The 21,323-nt window shown below is 35.5% G+C and overlaps 2 protein-coding genes across 2 annotated transcripts; both read left to right on the top strand.

The window, feature by feature from the left end:
• The first annotated feature begins 250 nt into the window (after positions 1 to 250).
• Positions 251 to 13,313, top strand: rho-7 (rhomboid family intramembrane serine protease rho-7). Its single transcript, XM_019047005.2, has 9 exons — positions 251 to 477; positions 1,230 to 1,446; positions 2,085 to 2,198; positions 5,307 to 5,469; positions 6,387 to 6,482; positions 7,277 to 7,401; positions 7,934 to 8,035; positions 11,198 to 11,295; positions 11,854 to 13,313. Exons 1-9 carry the CDS (start codon positions 443 to 445, stop codon positions 11,948 to 11,950), a joined length of 1,047 nt encoding a protein of 348 aa, XP_018902550.1. The 5' UTR covers positions 251 to 442; the 3' UTR covers positions 11,951 to 13,313.
• Positions 13,314 to 13,459: 146 nt separating this feature from the next.
• LOC109034067 (leucine zipper transcription factor-like protein 1) lies at positions 13,460 to 20,225 on the top strand. The gene is made up of 7 exons (XM_019047007.2): positions 13,460 to 14,356; positions 14,804 to 14,928; positions 15,807 to 16,001; positions 16,500 to 16,674; positions 17,417 to 17,539; positions 18,291 to 18,416; positions 19,574 to 20,225. The coding sequence occupies exons 1-7, from the start codon at positions 14,354 to 14,356 to the stop codon at positions 19,706 to 19,708; spliced, it is 882 nt and encodes a 293-aa protein (XP_018902552.1). The 5' UTR covers positions 13,460 to 14,353; the 3' UTR covers positions 19,709 to 20,225.
• Positions 20,226 to 21,323: the final 1,098 nt, after the last annotated feature.

Below are 21,323 nucleotides of genomic sequence, written 5' to 3'. Positions count from 1 at the left end.
TTAGTGGCGACGTCATCATAGGGATTCTCCATTATATCGAATTGGATCCAAACAATAACATTGGCATAACCTCTTTCAATGCTACCAATGTGAAAAAATCGATAGATATCGCTTTCCTGTGACGTTGCACTAATAGCGTCTATGAGGGAACGTGTTATGAGATTGCATACCTTCTATGTATAAACTGCAACACTATGAGATTCGGGAGAGGCCTCCATATTAAAAACAACACAGAATATTTCCATCACCTATCTTTTATCACATTTTCAGAGAGTATGGAATATCATTTTTGTTATCCTTTTTTTTTCACGATCAAAAAACCACATTGACATTCTTGCAAATCTTCTCACTATGATTTAATAATCTTAGAATCATTAATGCATCCTTTTCAATTTTATTAATGCTCTTCTTATTTGTGGAAAATTAGAAGTGATTTTTCTGAATGGCTTACTTCACAGTGAAGGAGTTATCTTTGCGGTAAGTTCCTTTACCAATTAGAAAATCTATTACATAGCAGCAACTTATGCTCCTTTTTGAAGTTAGAAGCTTGTCCAGTGGTTATCCTGAAGGTATTTTCTTCATGGGGTATTTTGTGCGTTTGCTGCAGTCATTGTTTATTGTACTTATCAGTTTCAGACTGAATATCGATGGCGAAACTGCAAAAATGTGTATCCCTTCTGCGGTGTTTGGTAATCTCCATTCCTCCATCATTTTTGAAGGAAACCGAAACAACATCGTGACTTGAAATTTTCATGGAATATTCTTGAAGAAGAGAAGAAAAATCACTGAAATTTCCAAGAAATGACATGCAGTAGTTTTCATCGTGGCATTTTAAGTACTTATGACAGGAAGTCTGCAATGCTGCAAATGGAGATTCGTATTTCTGCGATCCATGGAAAATTATGAATCTTATCTTGCCTTAATCAAACTATTCCCTCTATAACTCCAGACACATTAAAAGAATTCAGAAGAATGATGAAGGAATACAGGAACTTGGTGTTGTGATGCAAATTGCTGTCAAAAGTTCATGATTTTCACATCTAAATTTTGGTGTCTCAAACTTCTAAAATATCCTTTGTGTTGTGGAAAAAAAAAAAAAACAGAGGAAATTCTAGAACATTAATGTTACTCAGCTTTCTTCCATACGAAAATATATGAAATTGGAAACTCGTAACATATCTATGTTCCACTACATCTACCTGCTAAAGTACATATTTTGTTTCTTTCAGATTGCAGAGAGAACTCCTAAGCTCTTGTGTTGGATCTCTTAGGAATGGAGAAGTACGTGTCGACTATAGAAATGTACAAAAATCTGTTTATCGCCCTTTTCGAGCTCGCAGAGATGTAACACCAAAGTATGCTGGTGTGGAACAGGTTGCAATCGACCCTGGCTCAGAACCAATGATATTCTCACGCCTGTTCAAGCCTTTTATTTACACAATTGGTGTAAGTTGATGACAGATTTATTTATTTTTTTATTTTTATTTTTTTTTATTATTAATCTAAACATGCTCTGAATTTGCTGACCCTTACTTACTTTTAATGATTATGCACAGTAGATAGTTTAAAATATCTATACTTTCACTTTTGGTCAATCTTTTATTATTAAAACATGTCGATAAAAAATTGCGTGTGAATAAAAAGTGAACAGATGACTATTTTAGAGCCTGATTTTATCAGTGATCTTTGTTGTGTTTTAACCATCACAATTGATACAAGCAGAGTGTGAATCTGAGTTCACTCCAAAGTTGTCAACAGAGGTCTACAACTCTACGGAAAATCTGCCGCTTTCGAGTTCCCATTGCAAATGAATGCAAGAAAGTACATGGCCAATCTTACGTCCCTCTTTAAAAGTCGGCTAATCATTTGGCATGATCTTTGTAAGGTGAGAATGCAAATGTTCTATGATTACCAGAGCAATCAGTCATATATTCAATGCAGTATAATATCTGTGCGATCAGTTTTATGTTTTTTTTTTTTAAATTTTAATGAAAAATGGAAAAAAGTGGAATTGAATAATGAGTAAAAAAAATGTTAATACGTAATGGCAATATGCTTTGAACTCGATTTTTAATTTGTTTCAGTTTAGCGCAACATGTTTGGTTGGTGCCACAATATGGCAGTATGAAAATATGCGAACTAAGTATATTGATTCGAAAACTTGGACCTGGGGATTTACCAGACACGTTGAAAAAAAGGTGAGTAATCATGAAGGAGAGGAAATAAGGTAAAATGATAAATGTTAAAGTTGTAATCGAAGAGAAGAGTTGGCTCTTTCTCAGCAGCGTAAGTAATTTGCTCATTTGTAGGAAAGCATTGCTCACAGTTTTGCAGGTTCTCATTTTAATCCCTGATCGCAGAGGAGTAGACAAAATACACTCTACAAACGAAGGTCCTGCGGAGGAGAATCTGCCAAGAAAGTTTGAACAAAGGACGACGGACCGGTCTTATGGGAAAAGTGGGCCCGGTTAAATCGGCTGGCGTTTTGATATGTTGTAGGTCTTAACCTACTGATCAAAAGTGTCAATGGGCATTTCTCCCTATCTCGAAGTTTTACCCCCCATTTTGGGGGTCAAAGTTGCCGATTCGGCGTATTATTGGCAGTTTTGACACCCGGGTTTATTGGTCGCCTATGAGATTCTTTGATGGTTTCTTGAGTCTTTTGTATCCTCTGAATAGGCTAGAGACCATCCGAACTCAAAAACTGACAATTTTGCCTTATGGGTAGGGGGGGGGGGGGGGGGGAGTGTTCACGCCACCGATTTCAGAGTCGGCGAGCCGCATTAAACCGATTCTTTCGCCATGTTTTGGAGAATTTTTTATGCAAATGATTGCGACTGCATCTAGAAAGGTCGACTAAGATGCAACTCAGAATATACCCCCGGGCGGGAAGGGGGGGGGGGGGGTGCGACCGAACTCGAGCAGCGTAACTGGCTTGCGCGGGACGGATCAAACCGATCCTTCTATTATGTTTTGGAGAACTTTTTTGCAATTGACTCAGGCTGCTTCTCGAAAGGTCTACTAAGATGCAGCTCAAAATATACCTTCCCCCCCCCGGGGGGGGGGGGGGGGGTAGCGAAAACTGGGCCGAAAAGCCGACCGAACTCGGGCAGCGAAACTAGCTCTCGCGAGTTGCATCAGACCAATGATTTTGTCATGTTTTGGAGTTTTTTTTTTTTTTTTTTATCCCAATGAAACAGACTGCATTTCGAAGTGTCGACTGAGATGGAGCACGGAATATGCTGTATGAGAAAGGAGGCTTCTCAATCCGCACCCACCCTCGCAATAGGATCTCTCAGCATAGGTCAGTGTGGCACTGACACTAGTATAGTGGCATTTTTTACCACCACCATCACTCATACATAATTCCGAGGGTCGTTTTAGCTAACACGCATTTCCGACTGAGCCCAATATTTCTATAAGCGAAAGCTAATGGTGCAGATGATTCCTACGGCTGAGACGTATATAACGTCGGTTGATTTCAGAAATATATCATCTAGGTGATTTTTTAAATGAAATCGCACATTATTATCGAGCATTAAACAATGTCAAGAGAGGCGAGGAAGAAAGCAAAGCATTCGCAAAAAGGCAATATATGCAATGCAATCAGTTCTGAAGGTATTTGACGAGTTCAGGGTTTTTCATTCTTTCTCCTGGAGCTCCATAAGTAATGGATCAAATCCTGGAAACTCTCAGTGCAGAAAGTGAGGCGAGCTCGCTGAGATTTTTTTACGTAGTCAGAAAATCTAAGAAAAAAACAAGGTCATGTACTTCTTCTTTTCAATTTTTTTTCTTTTCAAAAGCAAATAACCCCTCCCCTCGTCGAAATTCTGAAATGCATCAGGATATGCTGAAAATTGAATGATGCGTTAAATGGTATGAAGTTTTAATCGTCCTAGCCACGTTAAAAAGTGTCACTCCACTAGTGTCAGTGCCACACTGACCTATGCTGAGATATCCTATTGCGAGGGAGGGTGCGGATTGAGAAGCCTCCTTTCTCATACAGCATATTCCGTGCTCCATCTCAGTCGACCTTCCGAAATGCAGTCTGTTTCATTGGGATAAAAAAAAAAAAAAAAAACTCCAAAACATGACAAAATCATTGGTCAACCTATCAACTCAATCTCATCAACCAATCAACTCATCAACCGATCAACAATCAAACTCGGGCAACTTTCGCTGCCCGAGTTCGGTCGGCTTCCCCCCCCCCCCCCCCCCCCCCCCCGAGGTATATTTTGAGCTGCATCTTAGTAGACCTTTCGAGAAGCAGCCTGAGTCAATTGCAAAAAAGTTCTCCAAAACATAATAGAAGGATCGGTTTGATCCGTCCCGCGCAAGCCAGTTACGCTGCTCGAGTTCGGTCGCACCCCCCCCCCCCTTCCCGCCCGGGGTATATTCTGAGCTGCATCTTAGTCGACCTTTCTAGATGCAGTCGCAATCATTTGCATAAAAAATTCTCCAAAACATGGCGAAAGAATCGGTTTAATGCGGCTCGCCGACTCTGAAATCGGTGGCGTGAACACTCCCCCCCCCCCTACCCATAAGGCAAAATTGTCAGTTTTTGAGTTCGGATGGTCTCTAGCCTATTCAGAGGATACAAAAGACTCAAGAAACCATCAAAGAATCTCATAGGCGACCAATAAACCCGGGTGTCAAAACTGCCAATAATACGCCGAATCGGCAACTTTGACCCCCAAAATGGGGGGTAAAACTTCGAGATAGGGAGAAATGCCCATTGACACTTTTGATCAGTAGGTTAAGACCTACAACATATCAAAACGCCAGCCGATTTAACCGGGCCCACTTTTCCCATAAGACCGGTCCGTCGTCCTTTGAATATTTGCAATTGAGTTTATGCAGCTTTCTGTAGGTTAATTGGATACTATGGATATCGGAATCTGCCGATTTATACTGAAAAATGCTTCTGGCTTCTTGCCATATTGATGGCGAACAGTTATATTAAAATTCAAAGTTGTCCAAACAAACTGGTGAAATACTTAATTTTTTTAACAAAGTACACTATGTAGTGGTTACTTGATTCCTATTGAAAGTGAAGTCCAACCACGTGTATGATATCCTCCAAAATGTGTTGAAGTAACACCCAGAATTACTTGAATATACTTCACCCTTTCTTCTTCTAGCCTTAGCAAACAACAGATTTATTTATGAATCGATGATTAGACAGAGTAAAATTTCAGACAGTTTTGGTTTTCTAACAATTGAAATGTATGCCTATACATTATAGGCAATTGATTTTCAAGCCTAACATCTGAACCATTCACTTCACACTTATCTGTTTTTCGTAGGGAACAATTCGACAAGAATTGAACCATTGGTGGAGGAACAGGACTGAGGGAGAAAAAGTCTTCATTCCAATCTGCGCCCTTAACTGTATTGTTTTTGCTGCTTGGAGGTTTCGCAGATTCCAACCAACCATGGCGAAATATTTCCTTTCAACGCCATCTCGAAGTAATAAATTGTTTCTTTCACCTCATTTCTGCAAAATTTTCAAGGCTACTCTTTCAAATGATTCACGTCTTGTGGTGATTTCTTTTTCAAACTTTTTATTACCAGAAAAATTATGCAGCTCTCTGAAGTTATCTACAACCTTGGAAGTATATGTTGTAGGCAAAAAGTCAAATCAGGCATTTTATCAAATGCCTAGGCAGATAGTCAAACTTAACGAGGTTTTGTGTGTTCGTACAAAGATCTCTCGAATTTTCAATATTTTTAAAGTAAAAAGTCATCAAATTACGAATTATCATTGTATTTTCCTTTTCAAAATGCCCATTGTATACTTTTAACTGTCAAAATTAAAAAACTGTGTATTTTATAAAATGATTTATGAACCTTTTGAAATGAGTGTTCATCTCTGGGCCAGAAATCATTATAGCAACCATAGAATGATGCAAATTTTTAAAAATTAATTCCCATTAATGAAGATAAATATGTGATCGTTATGTCCAAAATTAGCAGAAGAGTCAGAATTTCATTCCGAGTGAGAAGTTTTAACACTTTGCCCAGACATTTAACAAAATGTCTGATTTGATTTTTTGCCTTTGACAAATATATTTTAAAAAATATGCTTAGAATTTATCTAAAGTATTTCACAGCTGTCAATGTAATAACTTCAGCTTACTCTACACTTTGCTTTTTGCATTTGTTTTTCTTTTCTCTCACTTTACAAATACAAAATTGTATGGCCTCTTCCAGGATCATTCTCTACCATTAATTGAAGTCAGATTGGAGGTAGAATAAAAGTGCGAATCATTGCTTCAACTTTTTTGTCAAGTCCGGCCTAACTTTTTATCATGAATATATTTACTTATTTACGAGCAGCTCAAATTTCATTCTATAAGTGGATCCTCTATACATATTCCTTTCAGAAAATTTGTGCTGGCCCATGTTCCTCTCATCGTTCAGTCATGTTTCGATCATTCACCTAGCTGCAAATATGTTCGTCCTTCATAGTTTTTCTAATAGTAAGTAATTGTTCCTTTAAACATTTTATTTCTGTTGATTGCTGCTGAATTTCTCTGCTTCAGTCAGCGTAGCTTACTGTCGCTTAATGCCATTTTATCAAAATGGATTATTAAATGCATGTATTGTAAATCAAAGGCCTTGTCCATACGAGGGCAGTTTGGACTAATTAGTTCCACAATCTGGAGGTTCCAGGAACAAGTTATTGCTGAATTGTATCAAGTTTCTGGCAAAAGTTTGCCCGACATTTCTTGAAGTGAGCTCATGTGGACAAGGTTCAATGAAAGCAATAAAACAATTCAGTCTATTCTGTGGTATTACCGAAAAGAGCAGTAATGCTAAAATTTTGTAAATTGAGTTTTCTTCTAAATTAGTTCAATATAGTTTTATGAACGGACTCATTAAGCAACATAGTCAAATTTGTCTCATTTATTCAAAATAGCAACAATAAAAGAGCAGTAAGTCAATGGCTAAGATGCAAGACCATGTATCTCTGTTTGCGATGTTGAAGATTTCCAGGCAAACTTTATTTTTCCCCTGGAGATCTAGTCAACGTAATTTCTTGAAAACTTCCCTTATTTTTCTTCTCTGTTAGTAGAATATTCTGTATAATTTTCAAGCTACAAGGCTGACTTGTTCCTTTTCGAAAAAATAAACTAGGAGCATAGATTTTGAAACACCAAAATGAAGACATATGTGGTGTCGTTTTATCTAGTCTCAAATGATTCAATTGATCCTTAATTGGTTTTCCTTGTGTTTTTCATTTGAACTGTGTCTTTCTCTCTCCTTGTTGCAGTTTTATGTCATACATTAGGCAAAGAGCAATTTGTTGGTTTGTACTTGAGTTCTGGAGTGGTGTCATCATTTGCTAGTTACTTTTACAAAATTGTCTCTAAGAACTCTGGATTCACCCTGGGTGCTGTAAGTCTAAAATTTTTACAATTGTTTCTCATTTTTTCTCTTTCTATTTGTACATAGATGGACGATTTGTTCGTTCTTTGCTGCCTAAATCCTAGAACCTTATGTATCTCGTTTCTTTGACCTCGCTCTTATGGGGCCGTTCATGTATTACATACTGCACTTAGGAGGGAGGGGGGGTTTGAGCCAGCATTACAGTGCGTTACAAGGGGGAGGGGGGTAAAAAAACGGAAAAAGTGCTTCATGTAACACTTGAACGGCCCCCATGCGTCGATAAGCACTCACCTCAAAAAATTTCCTTCACACAATACTGAGGTTCTTTCTCCTGCAAATAGTCTTAAATGCCCTGTTGGAATGTATAATATTTTTGCAATTGTCATTGAGGCTTACCTCCCTTAGAATTCAATGGACTCCGACTGTACCTTACAGTGTTTAGATGCTTTCAAAGCAATGAATTTTTTGTAATTTAACTATTTCTTATTAATTTATTCATTTATATATTTGTTAATCTAATTAAACCCTTCTTGTTTTCTAGTCTGGAGCAATCATGGCAATGGTTAGCTATATCTGTTTCCATAATCCTGAAGAGAAACTCTATATTTTGTTCCTGCCCTTTTTTACGTTCCAAGCTGGCGCAGTAAGTAAAGTTTTTTTTTCTAGACATAGAAATACAGCAAAGCTAGGAAGGAGTTAAGAAACAAGAATTTTTAAAATAGTCAATGGTAATGGTTAAAATGGCTATAAATGGTTAAAATGTACCTGTTAAATATTTGAAAAAAATACTTTACTCTATGTGATCAGAGGTCTTGGTCACTACAAAAAGTAGTTTGTGAGTAAAAAAAAGAAAAAGAAAGGAACAAGCAAAGAAACTAACTCTGGGACCATTAATTAAAAATAAAATGATTTTGTACCCATGAACCCTATCAACCCTATTTTAGAATGAAGTTATTTGAGATAAATAGTAAAGCTTTCTTAGTAACCATCACATTTATAATCGGTGCCAGTATCGTAACATTTGCAGAATGTCTACAAATAAACTAACAATTCTTCTCATTTTGGTGTTTACCTGTCCAATATCTTCTTTGTATGATTTTTTTTCTGAAATAAATTATTGATGACTAGAACCAGTGTTGTGATCAAAGTGTTCGGAAAACAAAAAGTTTAGGTAAGTTGTGATGAAACCCCAACCACGGTAACAACTAAATTGTCGGATCTCAGTACACCTTTATGTGATTCTCATTCATCATCCAAAAAAGTGAGATAAACCGATTAAATTTTGTCATGGGAACGGAGTTCCCCGTGATATTACAATCGTTCCGTTGCTTTCGCTATGGGATTCCCTATACCTCTGCGACCTTGAGCGTTTCGCCCAGTCTCCGATTTTTGGTTGATTTTCCGATGTATCAAAAACCGTTGTATTTTTTAGCCAATCATGTCTCTACGTCAAGTTGTGTTGATTGCTAAAATTCGCTTTCAGCGAGTTTTTTTCCACCTTGAGATGTCGTGTCTGACTGGTAAATCTGCGCAGATCCACGAAGTTCCGTTTTTAGGCAAATTCTTTTTTTTGGGAGGTTCTGATTGGTTATTTTTCGCCATCAGTTTTCTGTTCGTTGGTGCAAAAGATCGCCTACCTCGTTTCTCTTGAGAAGCCGCCATTATCCCACCTCAAATTTTACAAATAGAAATAAAGAAATTATAACTATTGTGCAAGGTGGAAAACTGCTCTGGAGGACCCGTTACGGATATATGAGCCAAAATCGGAACTCGATTGATTGATTTATTCCATGAATACAGAAATATTGCCTCAGCTTACTGCCGCGATGGCAAATGCCTACTGATATGAACCTTGAGACACATGATAGCATAGGCAAACAATGTCTCACAGAGAAAGGCGCTTAGCTCATTTCTCCAGAAGCTACGAAGACGCGAATCGCCGAATCGCTCAAGGACAACTCTTGTGATAAGTCCCGCCCATCGTCCGAGTCTTTTAAATGCTATTTTTTCCCATCCTTTCGCGGATCTGTGATAGCCTAGTCGACTGAGGCGCCCCATTTTTTTGATAAGGTGCGGGCAATAGGTGATCGGGAGTTCGATACCCGGCGATGGGAGATAATTTTTAATGGTTGTATTGAATGTTTTAGACCAATCATCAAAAAATAATTAATACTAGATGATAAATGTACGAACATTTTCTCGTGAGTTAATATGTTAAACAAAAATACTGGAATATACCTCCTTCATATAATCAGCCACATGTTCCCCCAAATTAATGACGTTATTTTCTTTTTTCAATAAAGTTAATTTGCATTCAACGTTCGTAAGTTAAGCAAAAAGTACCTATTGATACAAATAGAAAGACATGAAAATAGTATGCTAACATTTCAGTTTTTTTTTTTTTTTTTATTTATTTTTTGTTTTTTTGTTTTTTCAATAAAACAAATTGACTGGGACTAGAATCATCGTATCTCTGAAGACAAAAGCTAAGTTTTTTGATACAGAAATACTAATATATTCATCCTTTATATAATCAGGGAGATGTTGACCCAAATATTGATGTATATTTTCTCTGTTCGCCCAAATTAATGATGGTATTTTCTTTTTTCAATAAAATTAATTTACATTCCACGTTCTTAAAGCAATATTTTCTCCAAAATTCAGCAAAAAATAACAATATATACCTACGCAAAAAGTAAATAAATAAATAAAGCAATGACATGAAAGTAGTATAGGTAGTACACATCTAACATTTCGGTTACATCTATTTGAATGAAAAAAATGGCAACTTAGGAAGCACATAGGTCACTTATCGACGGTGAAACTACCAAACCACGTATCTCGGTTTGCGACGTCGCAGACTTCCTGTCATACTTTATTTTTTAAATGAAAAGCTACTTAACGTCCAGTCTTGAAAATTTCCGTGATTTTTCCTCTTCGTGCGGAGAAAATTCTGTGAAAATTTCAAGGAATGATATGGATTTGGTCTACTTCAAAAAAATAAAATGTGAGCGGAGATTTTTAAACACCGCAAACGAGATACGTGATTTGGTAGTTTCACCGTCGTTATGATGCGTATTCGGGCATATGCGTAGAGTAAAAATATCATACTTTATGCCGAAAAAACGAAACTGAAAGTTAAATGCGTTAACTTCCAAAAACCATACATAATCCAACGAAAATAAATAATTGGTAAATAACAGCTTTCTTGTACGCAAAGAAAAAAAAATTAAAAATGTTAAAAAAGAGGTGTCGACACAAAATTACACAGCCCCTTCAATTCTGAAGATACTACAAACGAACTGTACCTACCTTAAAATTTTCGTATGCCAGAAGCAAAAGTTCCCATGACGAATATTGCTATCGCTAGCGATTGCAAAAACCAACTTGTTTTATTTTATTTTATTTTATTTTTTTTTTTAAATTTGTGACCTCAAAGAAAGAAAAAGACATAGTAAGATTAAATGATTATATACCAAGGTAAGCAATCAAAGACAAGTAAGAATTTGATAAAGACAATTAAACATAGTGGCTGGTTACAAAAACCTCAGATGGATGAAAGGCCGAAGGGGGAGGTCACACTGGAATTACTTAGTGGTATACCATTTTATTGTTTAGGACACTATAGAAAGTTCTCTGAGGAAATCTCAAGATCTGATTTTTCGATCTAACTACTAGAATCATTCTACAAAATATTTTGCCTCCGTGGGCTATGGTCCTTTTTCTTATAGACCATCACAAGTAAACCTCTAAAGCAAAAAATAGACTCCTTTATAATAGTCTAATTTCATTTCGTATTTTTTAGGCAATCAAGGCGATAATGGCTTTTGATGCTGCGGGTCTCATTTTCAGCTGGAAATTCCTTGATCATGCAGCTCATCTCGGAGGTGCACTTCTTGGAATGTAAGTCATCATCAATCATTATCACTGAGGAAATAATGATAAGTTCTTAATTGCTGTCAAATTCCCTTGTATGGGGGGGGGGGGGGGGGCAGATATTCTGACTCTAAGTCATAGGCTAGTAGAAGAAATAGCAGGTCTAGATAATTTCAATTTTTCCCCCTTTTTATTAAATAGCATCCAGTGAACAAATAAAAATTTAGTTAGTAAGAACTCATCTTTATAATGAAAAACAAGCTGGAACAGGAATATTACTAACTCCAAGGAAATAAGTTCAACTAAGAAGAAACGCCTGACCTCCTTTAATCGAATGAATTTTCAGAAAATTTTCAAGGGAGATCGGAAGATAAGTTCAACATTTTGACTCAGGAAAATTTGACTTATTTTTTTCAGTGTTAAGTCAAGAATCTCAGGAAATTTGGACACCCATCAAGAAGTAAAATACAGTCTTTGATTATTGAAGGGTTACGAAAATCTCAAAGCTTATGAATTAGAGGAAATAGATTTGTAAGGCATCTTTTAAATTTGAAGTAACATGAAATTCTGTATGGTTTGTTGCAGAGCTTGGTATCAGTGGGGAAATCGATACATATGGCAAAAAAGAGAGCCCATTCTTGAAAAATGGCATGAATTCAGGGGCACAGGCCGAAAACGATGAAATCTGTTTTTTCTCTCCATTGTGTTAGCATTCATTGGTGCGACATTCAAATGCCTGCAGCAAAATCACGAACTTCTCACTGCCACCCTTCCTTTAACTTAATGCCATAATTCTTTTAATTAACATCAAATTTAATGTTTTAATGTTTTCTGTGATCACAAACTACAAAGATCAGAAAGTTCTATCTAGTCCTTAAAGGCACATCCTTTAAGATGGTTGGACTGCCATTCATAGCAAGAATTAAAACATCTCAAGACTTGTTTTGAGTTTTATTTAGAAAGAGTTCTTGAACATTTTCGACTTCAACTTTTAGATCAGATACTAGTTTTTATTGGTAACATTAAAATCAATGAAATTAAACATCCTATTTAAAAACAAACCAACACAAACATACATATGTAGATCAAATTAGCTCAGTTCTTCTTCAATGAGTTGAAGTTGGAAATTTTCAATGTGTCGTGTTCTGCTGTATGTGTTATGTTTGAAATTGAACTAATCATGTTAAAAAGATCCATATGTAAAGAAATGAAATCAAAAGGATCTATGTTCCGTAGAAATCTTATGCACACAGTTACTTTTCATTTAATTAATTTTCTTATGGTTCCTTTTAGCATGAATAATACATAGCTTTCAATTTTTTATATTTTTGATATCATTAAAAGTCAACCTTTTCTGTTAATTAATGAGCAAAATTAAAATTTTAGTTTTAATCCCAAAAGTATCATAAAGCATACATTTAAACAATTTGCTCCATGCGATCACATTTTATTGTAATGACTGACGCCGAGTGAGCTGCAAATGTGGTATTCTTGAAATATGCAGTTAAAAGCCACCCCTATTTTAGTATACTGTCGATTATACATCATATTTTATTAATTCAGATTTTGCAGGCAGAAAAAAAAGAAAATTTAAGAGGAAAAAGTACAAATAGCCCTAACTTAATTTTGAGTTCTGGGACGGTTTATTTATTCAACACTAAAAGTATGAAAGTTTTTAGAACCATCAATCCCATTATCAAAGGCTAGTGATTAATATTACCTTCTTTTTACTCTAAATTCAATATTGTGAGTACTTTGCACTTTGAACTCACATTAATAATGAAGGACTTAAAAGTTCGGAAATCTAATTTTTCAAAATTTTACCAAGCATCTTTGTAACCACAAACTTTTGTTGCATAATGTGTGCAAGAAATAATTCTGTATTTTCTCTCTTTAGTCTCTCAAGTCTCTTAAGTCTTTTTCTAACAAGTTCTATTTATTTGCCATTAAATTCAATTTTATATTGCCACGACTCCATTTCTGTTTTTAAGTTTTGGTTGTGTTGAACCATAATTGATTTTTTTGGAATATATATTTTCTGAGAATCTGTTGAATCATTGCCTCCGCCTCATTTAACTTATCTCAAATTCATTTTATTAATTTTATGAAAAAGTGTTTGAAATGTTCGAGCTTAAAATTGAAATTGTTTGGCTGTACATTCTCTGATGAAAGCAAAATACTTAGATAATACTACTTTCAACCGGTCCAATTTCTCTAATCTTTGTTACTCCTGTACATCAACGTCTCCTCCAACCAAAGCTTCAAAGATTGGTATAAAATCTGATGGCTAACACCTCCGAAAACTTTTAAAATTTTTACTTTCAAAGGATGTCCAAACCAATTTAAAGCTAATCTTCAGAATTTTGAGCCTGTGGATTGGAATCAATTTCATGAGGCTTGTTTTCCAGGGTTGATGGCAGTCTGGAAAACCAGGAAAATCAGGGAATCCACTGTGATCGGGAAAATTCAGGGAATTTATCAGAGCCTTTTATCTTCTGAACTGTTACTGATTGCTTTTATCTATAAGTTGATGTCCTAACAAAGAAATTTTATCTGTTAAACTATCCATCAGTTTAAAGAATTAAATGAAATTGATAATTGCATTTAGCCGCTCCAAAATAGGGCCCTTTGCGTTAAGATATTTTGGCATAGCGATCTTTTGATTTACCAAGAATATTAGCAGAGAACATGAAGATTAAAAATTAGCTGGACATTTTAAATAGAGCCTAACCTTTGTCTTCTCTGCAATCTCCTCTTATCTTTGATAGGAAATCAGTAATTGTTCAGTTTAAATAGAAAGAAAGAATTACAGAAAAAAAACCATCTTAATTGAAGCCGTATCCAAATCGAGAAATTTGAAAATAAATTATCCCTTTGTCTGATCGTTCAATTGGCACAGATTGAATCAGATTGTAGTATCAGAAGCAATTTCCTCCCAGCTCATGGATTTCTGATTCTGTGTTTTTTGCATCGTTGCCATGGCAACCAATGAACAACATTCAATTAACGTATGCAGTTGTGAAGTGACTTTATTTGGAATGAATTTATACTTCATTTGCTGGTCAAACAAAAACAAACAATTACCATGGTAGGTTTTAGAAATCAATTTCATTAAGTTTCTAGAATTAAGGCACCTTCATTACTAGAGAAGTTCTGTGTTAGAGTTTTCCGGTTTTTACTTTTTCGCCAATTCTGTAATTAATAGACTTTTTTATTCTTGTTTTTGAGATATTTCATTCAAATAATTTGTGTCACTCTTTTTTAAATAGCATTTAAATGCCTTTATCACTGCACGTGTTGAAAGTGTCATAAAATAAATCATCAAATTTGTATCCACCCTAATTATCTTCCTGCACATTGCCGATTTTCTGTAGTTCACAGTAAGATTGTCTGGGAGGTTTATGGTAGATACAGGAGCACCCACTGTATTGGCCACATTTTAAACTAACAATAGTACACCACATATTAATTTATAATTATTTTGTCATCATGTATTTATACCATTACTTTCACATCTGCTGATTCTTTTTTTCAGAGTGAATTAGGACTGAATGAACATCATCAGAGTACGTTGAACAGCTATCTCAAGTTTAGTCGATACTACCGTCAGCAAAATTTAAAAAGTGTACAGCTCTCATTTCAAGATGTCTTGGATGCGAGGTAAAATCTAACAGCATTTTTTAAAAATGTTTACCTTTCAAATTACAACAATTGTACCCAACCACTAATATGTACCTTCAGTAACGTCAACTAAAATCTTCCCTCTCACTTACTCATTATGTGATTGACTCTTGAATCTATGCTTACAAGACAAATATTCAAGGCGAGCTGCTTCTTGTTTTGTCTCTCTTGGTTTTATTCATGGATTCAATGTTGAGTCAGGCAATGTGTGAGTGAGGAAGGAGATCGATGCACACCATCAGCATCCAATTTGATAGGTACCTAACTTACACAAAGGTTTCATTTTCCAAGCAAAGTTAGACTTTTTACTCAAACACTATAAATCTCATACCATAAAGTTAGCAAGAATTTCTTCGAGAATGGCAGAATGAAACATGCCAAAATTTGAATGATGGGAGTTTCTAGAGCCTCACTTATTTGAATTCAAAGACCCATAAGTCCCCAGCCTGTACTGAAGACCTGACTATCAGCCAGACCACGATTGGTATCTAGATCAAGAGTAGGATTGGAACCTCTCCCTGGGGCGTGCCAGATTTGGGGAGGACCAAGTGCCCCCCTCCTAATCTGGGCGTGTGTAAGCAGATTCCACTTTTGTTGAAACCAAAAAAAAGATCTAAAACTGTAATACTTCATTTTGAGCGTAATCCTCCTGAAGTTCAGTAGAAAGAATAAACTCCCGAGACACCTAAAATTTGAATTTTCCGTGTAAAATGATAGATCGAATGTCTCTTTTTATTGCCATGCTTGCATGATTTTCCATTGTTGAATTTGTATTTTCTCTTTTATTGCAAGGAATAATCTCTCTACTCTCATAATAGAATGCTGCGTTTCTTAAAATTTTTTTGGTACGATTTCAGGTTGCTGGACTCAACGTACACAAAGCAAGAGGTAGAAGACTTAATCACAAGCCTCCAAAATTTGATAGTTACAGAGATGGAAGCAGAGTTGATAAGCTTTTCTCACATTAATGTGTTGCTCCTGACACAATTATTCACGCAAGCTCAGCAATGGCATTTAAGACTGAACGTTGATCTCTCAGAATTGCAAAATAAGTAAGTAGGTATGAAAATTCATTCTCTATACCCCGGTCTATCTTTTCAATAATTAAGAGCTTTTTGAAAGAAGGAGGAACATTAAATCAGTTGTGTTTACATACTGTGAAAACACTCTAAAATGCTTATTAGCGGCAAGACCAGAGTTTGTCAGGGTTACAGCAGAAAAGAAGGACTCTGTTTTTGTCAGTTAATTTTTGTGGTTTCACAATGGCTTTATTGTGCCTAATTTATCACATGGAAAAGTAATAAGTGCTGACAAAAATTCTGCTGAGAAAAAAAAAATACCTTGAAACTTTTTTCCATTGGTATCACTCGATGAAAAGTAAACAAATGGCCCCAAAGTCAAATATTTTCGTCGAAAACTCATGTGCTGGGTCTTTTTCTTTTAGATACATGGCAAGGTTTTTAAATATTTTACCATCCGGACAAAGTTATCCAAACTTCAAGTTCATTTCGGATTCACAAATATAACGAGGACCCTCTTTTGTTTCACAGGAAACTCTTGGAGATAGTAAAATCTCTGGAGAAAGATAATTTTAGTGGGGAGAAAACAAGACTAAAGCCGATTAATGAAAGTTCTAAATCCGTTGAACTTTTACGGCTCGAGATAGAGCGTTTGAAAGAAGTCAACAATCAACTTCAAGCCTCATTGGAACTGAAAGACAAAGACGTAAGTTTCTTAAATTTAAGATGCAGAATGTTAGCATAATGAAGTGTAGAGGATGGTCAACTTGGTTGTGCGCGGGTATTGGTCTATCGCACCGGGCCGGAGCCCTTCCTACCAATAGGGGGAGATCCCTTCCGACGAAGCCGCGTTGAGCCCGTATCTGGAAGTCCCTAAGACGACCTCCAGAGGATGGTCAACTTAAATGCCACAAGAAATATGGAAAAGTTTGTTTTACAGACAAAAATTAGACTTATTTAGTTGTAAAATTTTTTCTCAAAAAGTGACCCTCTTTGGAGCTTCAGCCCTAAATCCTGAAAGATCAATTCCTCTACCTCCTATTAACCTTAAAGTTGATCCTACGTATTTTTCTGCGTTACCTATTATTAATTTTGAGCTCTAAACTAGGATTCCATCACTTATTGGAGGGTACTGAAAGGGAGGGACGACGGATTTTTTATCTATTTTTGCCTTTTTTCAGGTTTTTCCCTAAGTTTTAGTAAACTTCATTGACATCTTAAACTAATTGTACCATTTGAAAGATCATTAAGAAACACAACTTTTATGTCCTTTTAATGTCTTTCATTTAACCGTCTGGCCTTCTGATACACATAGGCTAAGCCTCAGTTTGACAGTTCTTCTTTGACAAATTTTTACATAAATATCACATGACTCATATCTAGCATTGATTTCTTGACTGTCCTACAACGTATAATCATTGAGACCGTTTGCTTGTTTTTTGTTTCAGTTTATGATGGCAAATGAAAAGTACAAAGAGATTATAAAGGAAAATGATCACAAACTGCAGCAATTCGGGGGCCAACCAAAAAAAGATCAGGAAACATCGACGGAAAGCTTGCCGATTGAAAAGGTACGTACTTGAGTAGCCTATTCTCATCTGAGGCTAGCTTCATTATTTTTGACGGTTTTGATCAGCATGGCGAAATTTAAAAATTCTGACCCACCAAATCAGATTAACTTTCATTTCTTTTGCTCATCTTTGATTCATCTGAACTCTCGAGCTGAAGAATGGAAGAGCTGAATTTATAGTAAAGCTAAAATGGGAAAAATTAAATAAATAAAATATTTTTGTCACAGGTTTTTATGTAATGTTTGCAATCATTTAAAATGATTAATCATTATTATAATCTGCAAGATATGATGAAATCTGGATTTTTATAATATATCTGAACTCTGCGTGAGGTTAGGCAGTTTGATTCTCACTGGATTAAACTCTATATTCAGGAGCATATTTTTGGACGATTGGAGCGAAAGTATGTACAATTTTCATTTTTCAAGACAATGCAGAAATCAAAGGAACAATATATTGAGCGATAGTGCAAACAATACTCACTCATCAGGAAAGGTGATGTGCTTCTTCAGCACCTCAATGGAAGACCTACTGACGATTCAAGAAAAACGAGTTACAAGATGATCAATTAGAAACAAAATTTTGGTCATTGTAGACCAATAAATGAGCCAATTGATGTTTTTGCCACCTTTCCCTATTGTTAATAACGTTATAAACATGCTATTTTCCATGTAGATTAATTATCTTCAGCTGTCTGCTTTTGACATGCGTGTAATTGTAATTGTCACCTACATCATTTGGTTTTTTGTAGCAATCAAGCACTGAAAAACTTCTGGGAGATTATGAAGCTGTTTTGAGAGAACAGTTGAGCGCAGAATTGATCACAATGAAAGAAGAAATGGCAACTGTACAATCACAACTAACTCTTGCTGAGCAGGTATAGTTTGTTCGCAAATTCTGATTCAAGCATTCATCACGTAGTCGTCAACCTTGTAATGTACAAAGCTGTTGCATTTTAAGTCACCACAGATTTCCTGCCGGTTACATCTATCTTGAAAGTTGGACTACCGATAAAGCCCAAATTAATCGGACATGGTTCCTCCTCGTTGAATATAGAACTAGGACAAAAGAAGACTTCCACTCATATTTGTTCCTGTTAATATAAAGTCTATCTAAACCTTAAGCAATTTATTAGGGAAGGGGGGTATGCCCCCTGGCTGCTACACAGCGCAACCCCCAAGGGTGCAATGCGCCCTCTGAGGCCCACTTTGCAGGCCCCTCTTAAGCTGATATAATTAAAGAGAGCTCATCTAGGGACTATCTCCTATAATTGGACCGCGTTTAACAGAAAGGAACCAAGCCACATCAGCTATTGTCAAATTTAACTGATCAATTTAATTTTTTATGAGAGAGCGTTTGTGCAGATACCTTTAAAAATTCTAAGGAATTTGCTTCGTAATATAGAGAAAATTTACTGTTTGCACAAAAATCTGTACAACCGTTTTCATGTAGGAAATTAAATTGCCCAATTAAATTTGGCAATAGCAGATGTGACTTGGTTCCTTTCTATTTAACGCGGTCCAATTGATAGCCGCAATAATCATACAAATCAGCTAAGTAGATCTTTAGAACCAACTGTGACAAAAAATGAAGATAAGCATTCTTTAAATGGAAAAATTCACAACTTTGGCACCTAATATACAAAATACTGGGTCTTATTTCCAAAATCTGAGTAGAGTGGGCTACTGAGTGGGTATAGGACCTGTCGATAGCTGCAAAAATCATTGAAATCGGCCCAGTAGAACGTGATGAAAAATGAAAATTTAGAGGGTCCGAGAGCTTACAGTAATATAAATGAGCTACATGGTTAAGGAACGACCATGAATTTGGTTTTGTACGAGTGAAATTTAGTAATTAAAAGGCAAATACAGATCAAACATATGTCAGGATCCTGGTTGCATCAGAAAGGAAATTTATTTGCACCTCTGCATTTCAATTTTGTTGTAATGGTGCAAATCTTGTCATGATAAATAGTAATCCCATTATGACATGCAAATCATGAAAACCAATATAATGTGTTGTTTCGTTTTACAGGAGCTTGAGCAGAAATTTAACCAAACCGCAGCATATAATAATATGAAACGAATCATTGATAAGAAGAATCAACAGATCCGAGAACTACGAGCTCAGCTTTCTCATCCTCCGGAGGATAGTAATAATTCAAATTGAAATGAAAATAATTCATTATACTTCTGTTCGGAAAAATGAACCTTTTAAATATTATTTTCACAAGTGGAAAGTTGTATCAGACCCACCATATCACTATAAATTAAATATTTCTTTGAGGATAAGCAGTAACCATTATTTCCACAGTTACATTCATAGCTATCAAGATCCTAATTTTTTTTAGACATCACAGTCTTTGCAAATGAAATTCATCGATCTTTTCAGCCTTAATTTTGTACACTTTCATATTTTGTAGCACATAACTGACCAGAAATGGACAGCTGTGCTCCTTTTAGATGATATGAGAACTAAATTGGAGTTAATTAAGTAAGCGTCAATAAAAAAAATAATTCTAAATCAAGTCTACCTGTCTAAAGAACAGTATGTACGTACATTTCAGTGTGATTTGCCTCTTTCAGTATTTACCTATTTTATTTTTGTTGTTAAATTTAGTTGTTGATAAGGGGTTGAACTAAACAAATTCAACACTCTTTTTATACCATTAAAGTATTTTTTCATACTTTTGTCTCTCTTGTTTTATTTTAGAATATTTTCTTGATAATTTGCAAAATCTTTACTTTTTAGTGACCCTCTGAGAAACCTCCGAAATTTCTTTATGTAATTTATGTAGAATTTTTTCAATTTGATTGATGAAAGACAGTTTGTTTTCCTGCATTAATTTAGGATCTAATTACATACCTATTTGTACATTACAAAGATTGTGCAACTGCCTAGTTTTTGAAAGAAGATTGAGTGGGTGATTTCATGATAACAGGAGTAACAATAACATCTTAGAGCAAGACGATTGAAAACTGAGGTAATAAATCAGAAAGAATGATCAGACCCTTAGCTTGTTTAGCTTGCCATTTCTGATGGGATCTTCAGTGTTAGGAGTTGACACCTGCTTTAATGACGTGCTTGTTAATCATCACAACTTTGCACTAAATTAAAAAATGTGCTTAAATCGCACTATTGCGAACCAAAGTTGGGAAAAGAAAGTTTATTACCTTTAAAATGAAATCGTGAAATTTGGTTTCAATGGGCGCACTTTTATTTAAAAAAAAAAAAAAAAAAATTAAGGTGTTGCAAAATTCAGCTATTCCTGTCATCTTGGAATCACCCAAATTAGTTTCAAATATTTACTTCTTAAAAGAGTAATTTTATCCCTTCAAGTCTTACTTTAATCCGCACGTTGTTAAATTTTTAAAAACTGTATGGATTGCAAGAGTATATCGATGGCGTAAGTCCGCAATCACATATCTCGCTTGCGGTGTCTGAAAATCTCCGCCTCTATGTTATTTTTTTAAAGAAGAACGAATATGACATCATTCCTTGAAGTTTATGCAGAATTCTCTTCGCATAGAGAAGAAAATTCACGGCAGTTTTAAAGAATTGCCGTTGAGAAGTTTTCCATTTCAGAAATAAAGTATGACAGGAAGTCTGCGACATTGCAAACCGAGTTATGTGGTTGCCAACTTACACTGTCGATTTGAAGTTTACCATCTGTAAAAAAATGAAGTCACCTAATATTTACAATGTAAAATTGAAGAGATATTCTGAAACACTGTTCTACTGCAGTAAATTTCAAGATCTCTACATTAGTTATTTTCAGTTTTGC

Source organism: Bemisia tabaci, chromosome 7 (genome assembly GCF_918797505.1).
Source record: "Bemisia tabaci chromosome 7, PGI_BMITA_v3".
Lineage (NCBI taxonomy): Eukaryota > Metazoa > Arthropoda > Insecta > Hemiptera > Aleyrodidae > Bemisia > Bemisia tabaci.
The sequence above is the reverse complement of the archived record's forward strand: the minus strand, read 5'-3'. Positions and strand labels throughout refer to the sequence as shown.

Bases quoted from the DNA above. Each gene is read 5' to 3' on its own strand.
- rho-7 (XM_019047005.2), top strand. From the start codon at position 443: ATGGCTTACTTCACAGTGAAGGAGTTATCTTTGCG. The intron at 6,483-7,276 runs GTAAGTAATTGT...TCCTTGTTGCAG, and splicing joins CCTTCATAGTTTTTCTAATA to TTTTATGTCATACATTAGGC. The intron at 7,402-7,933 runs GTAAGTCTAAAA...CTTGTTTTCTAG, and splicing joins CTGGATTCACCCTGGGTGCT to TCTGGAGCAATCATGGCAAT.
- LOC109034067 (XM_019047007.2), top strand. The intron at 16,002-16,499 runs GTAAGTAGGTAT...TTTGTTTCACAG, and splicing joins CTCTCAGAATTGCAAAATAA to GAAACTCTTGGAGATAGTAA. The intron at 17,540-18,290 runs GTACGTACTTGA...GGTTTTTTGTAG, and splicing joins AAAGCTTGCCGATTGAAAAG to CAATCAAGCACTGAAAAACT.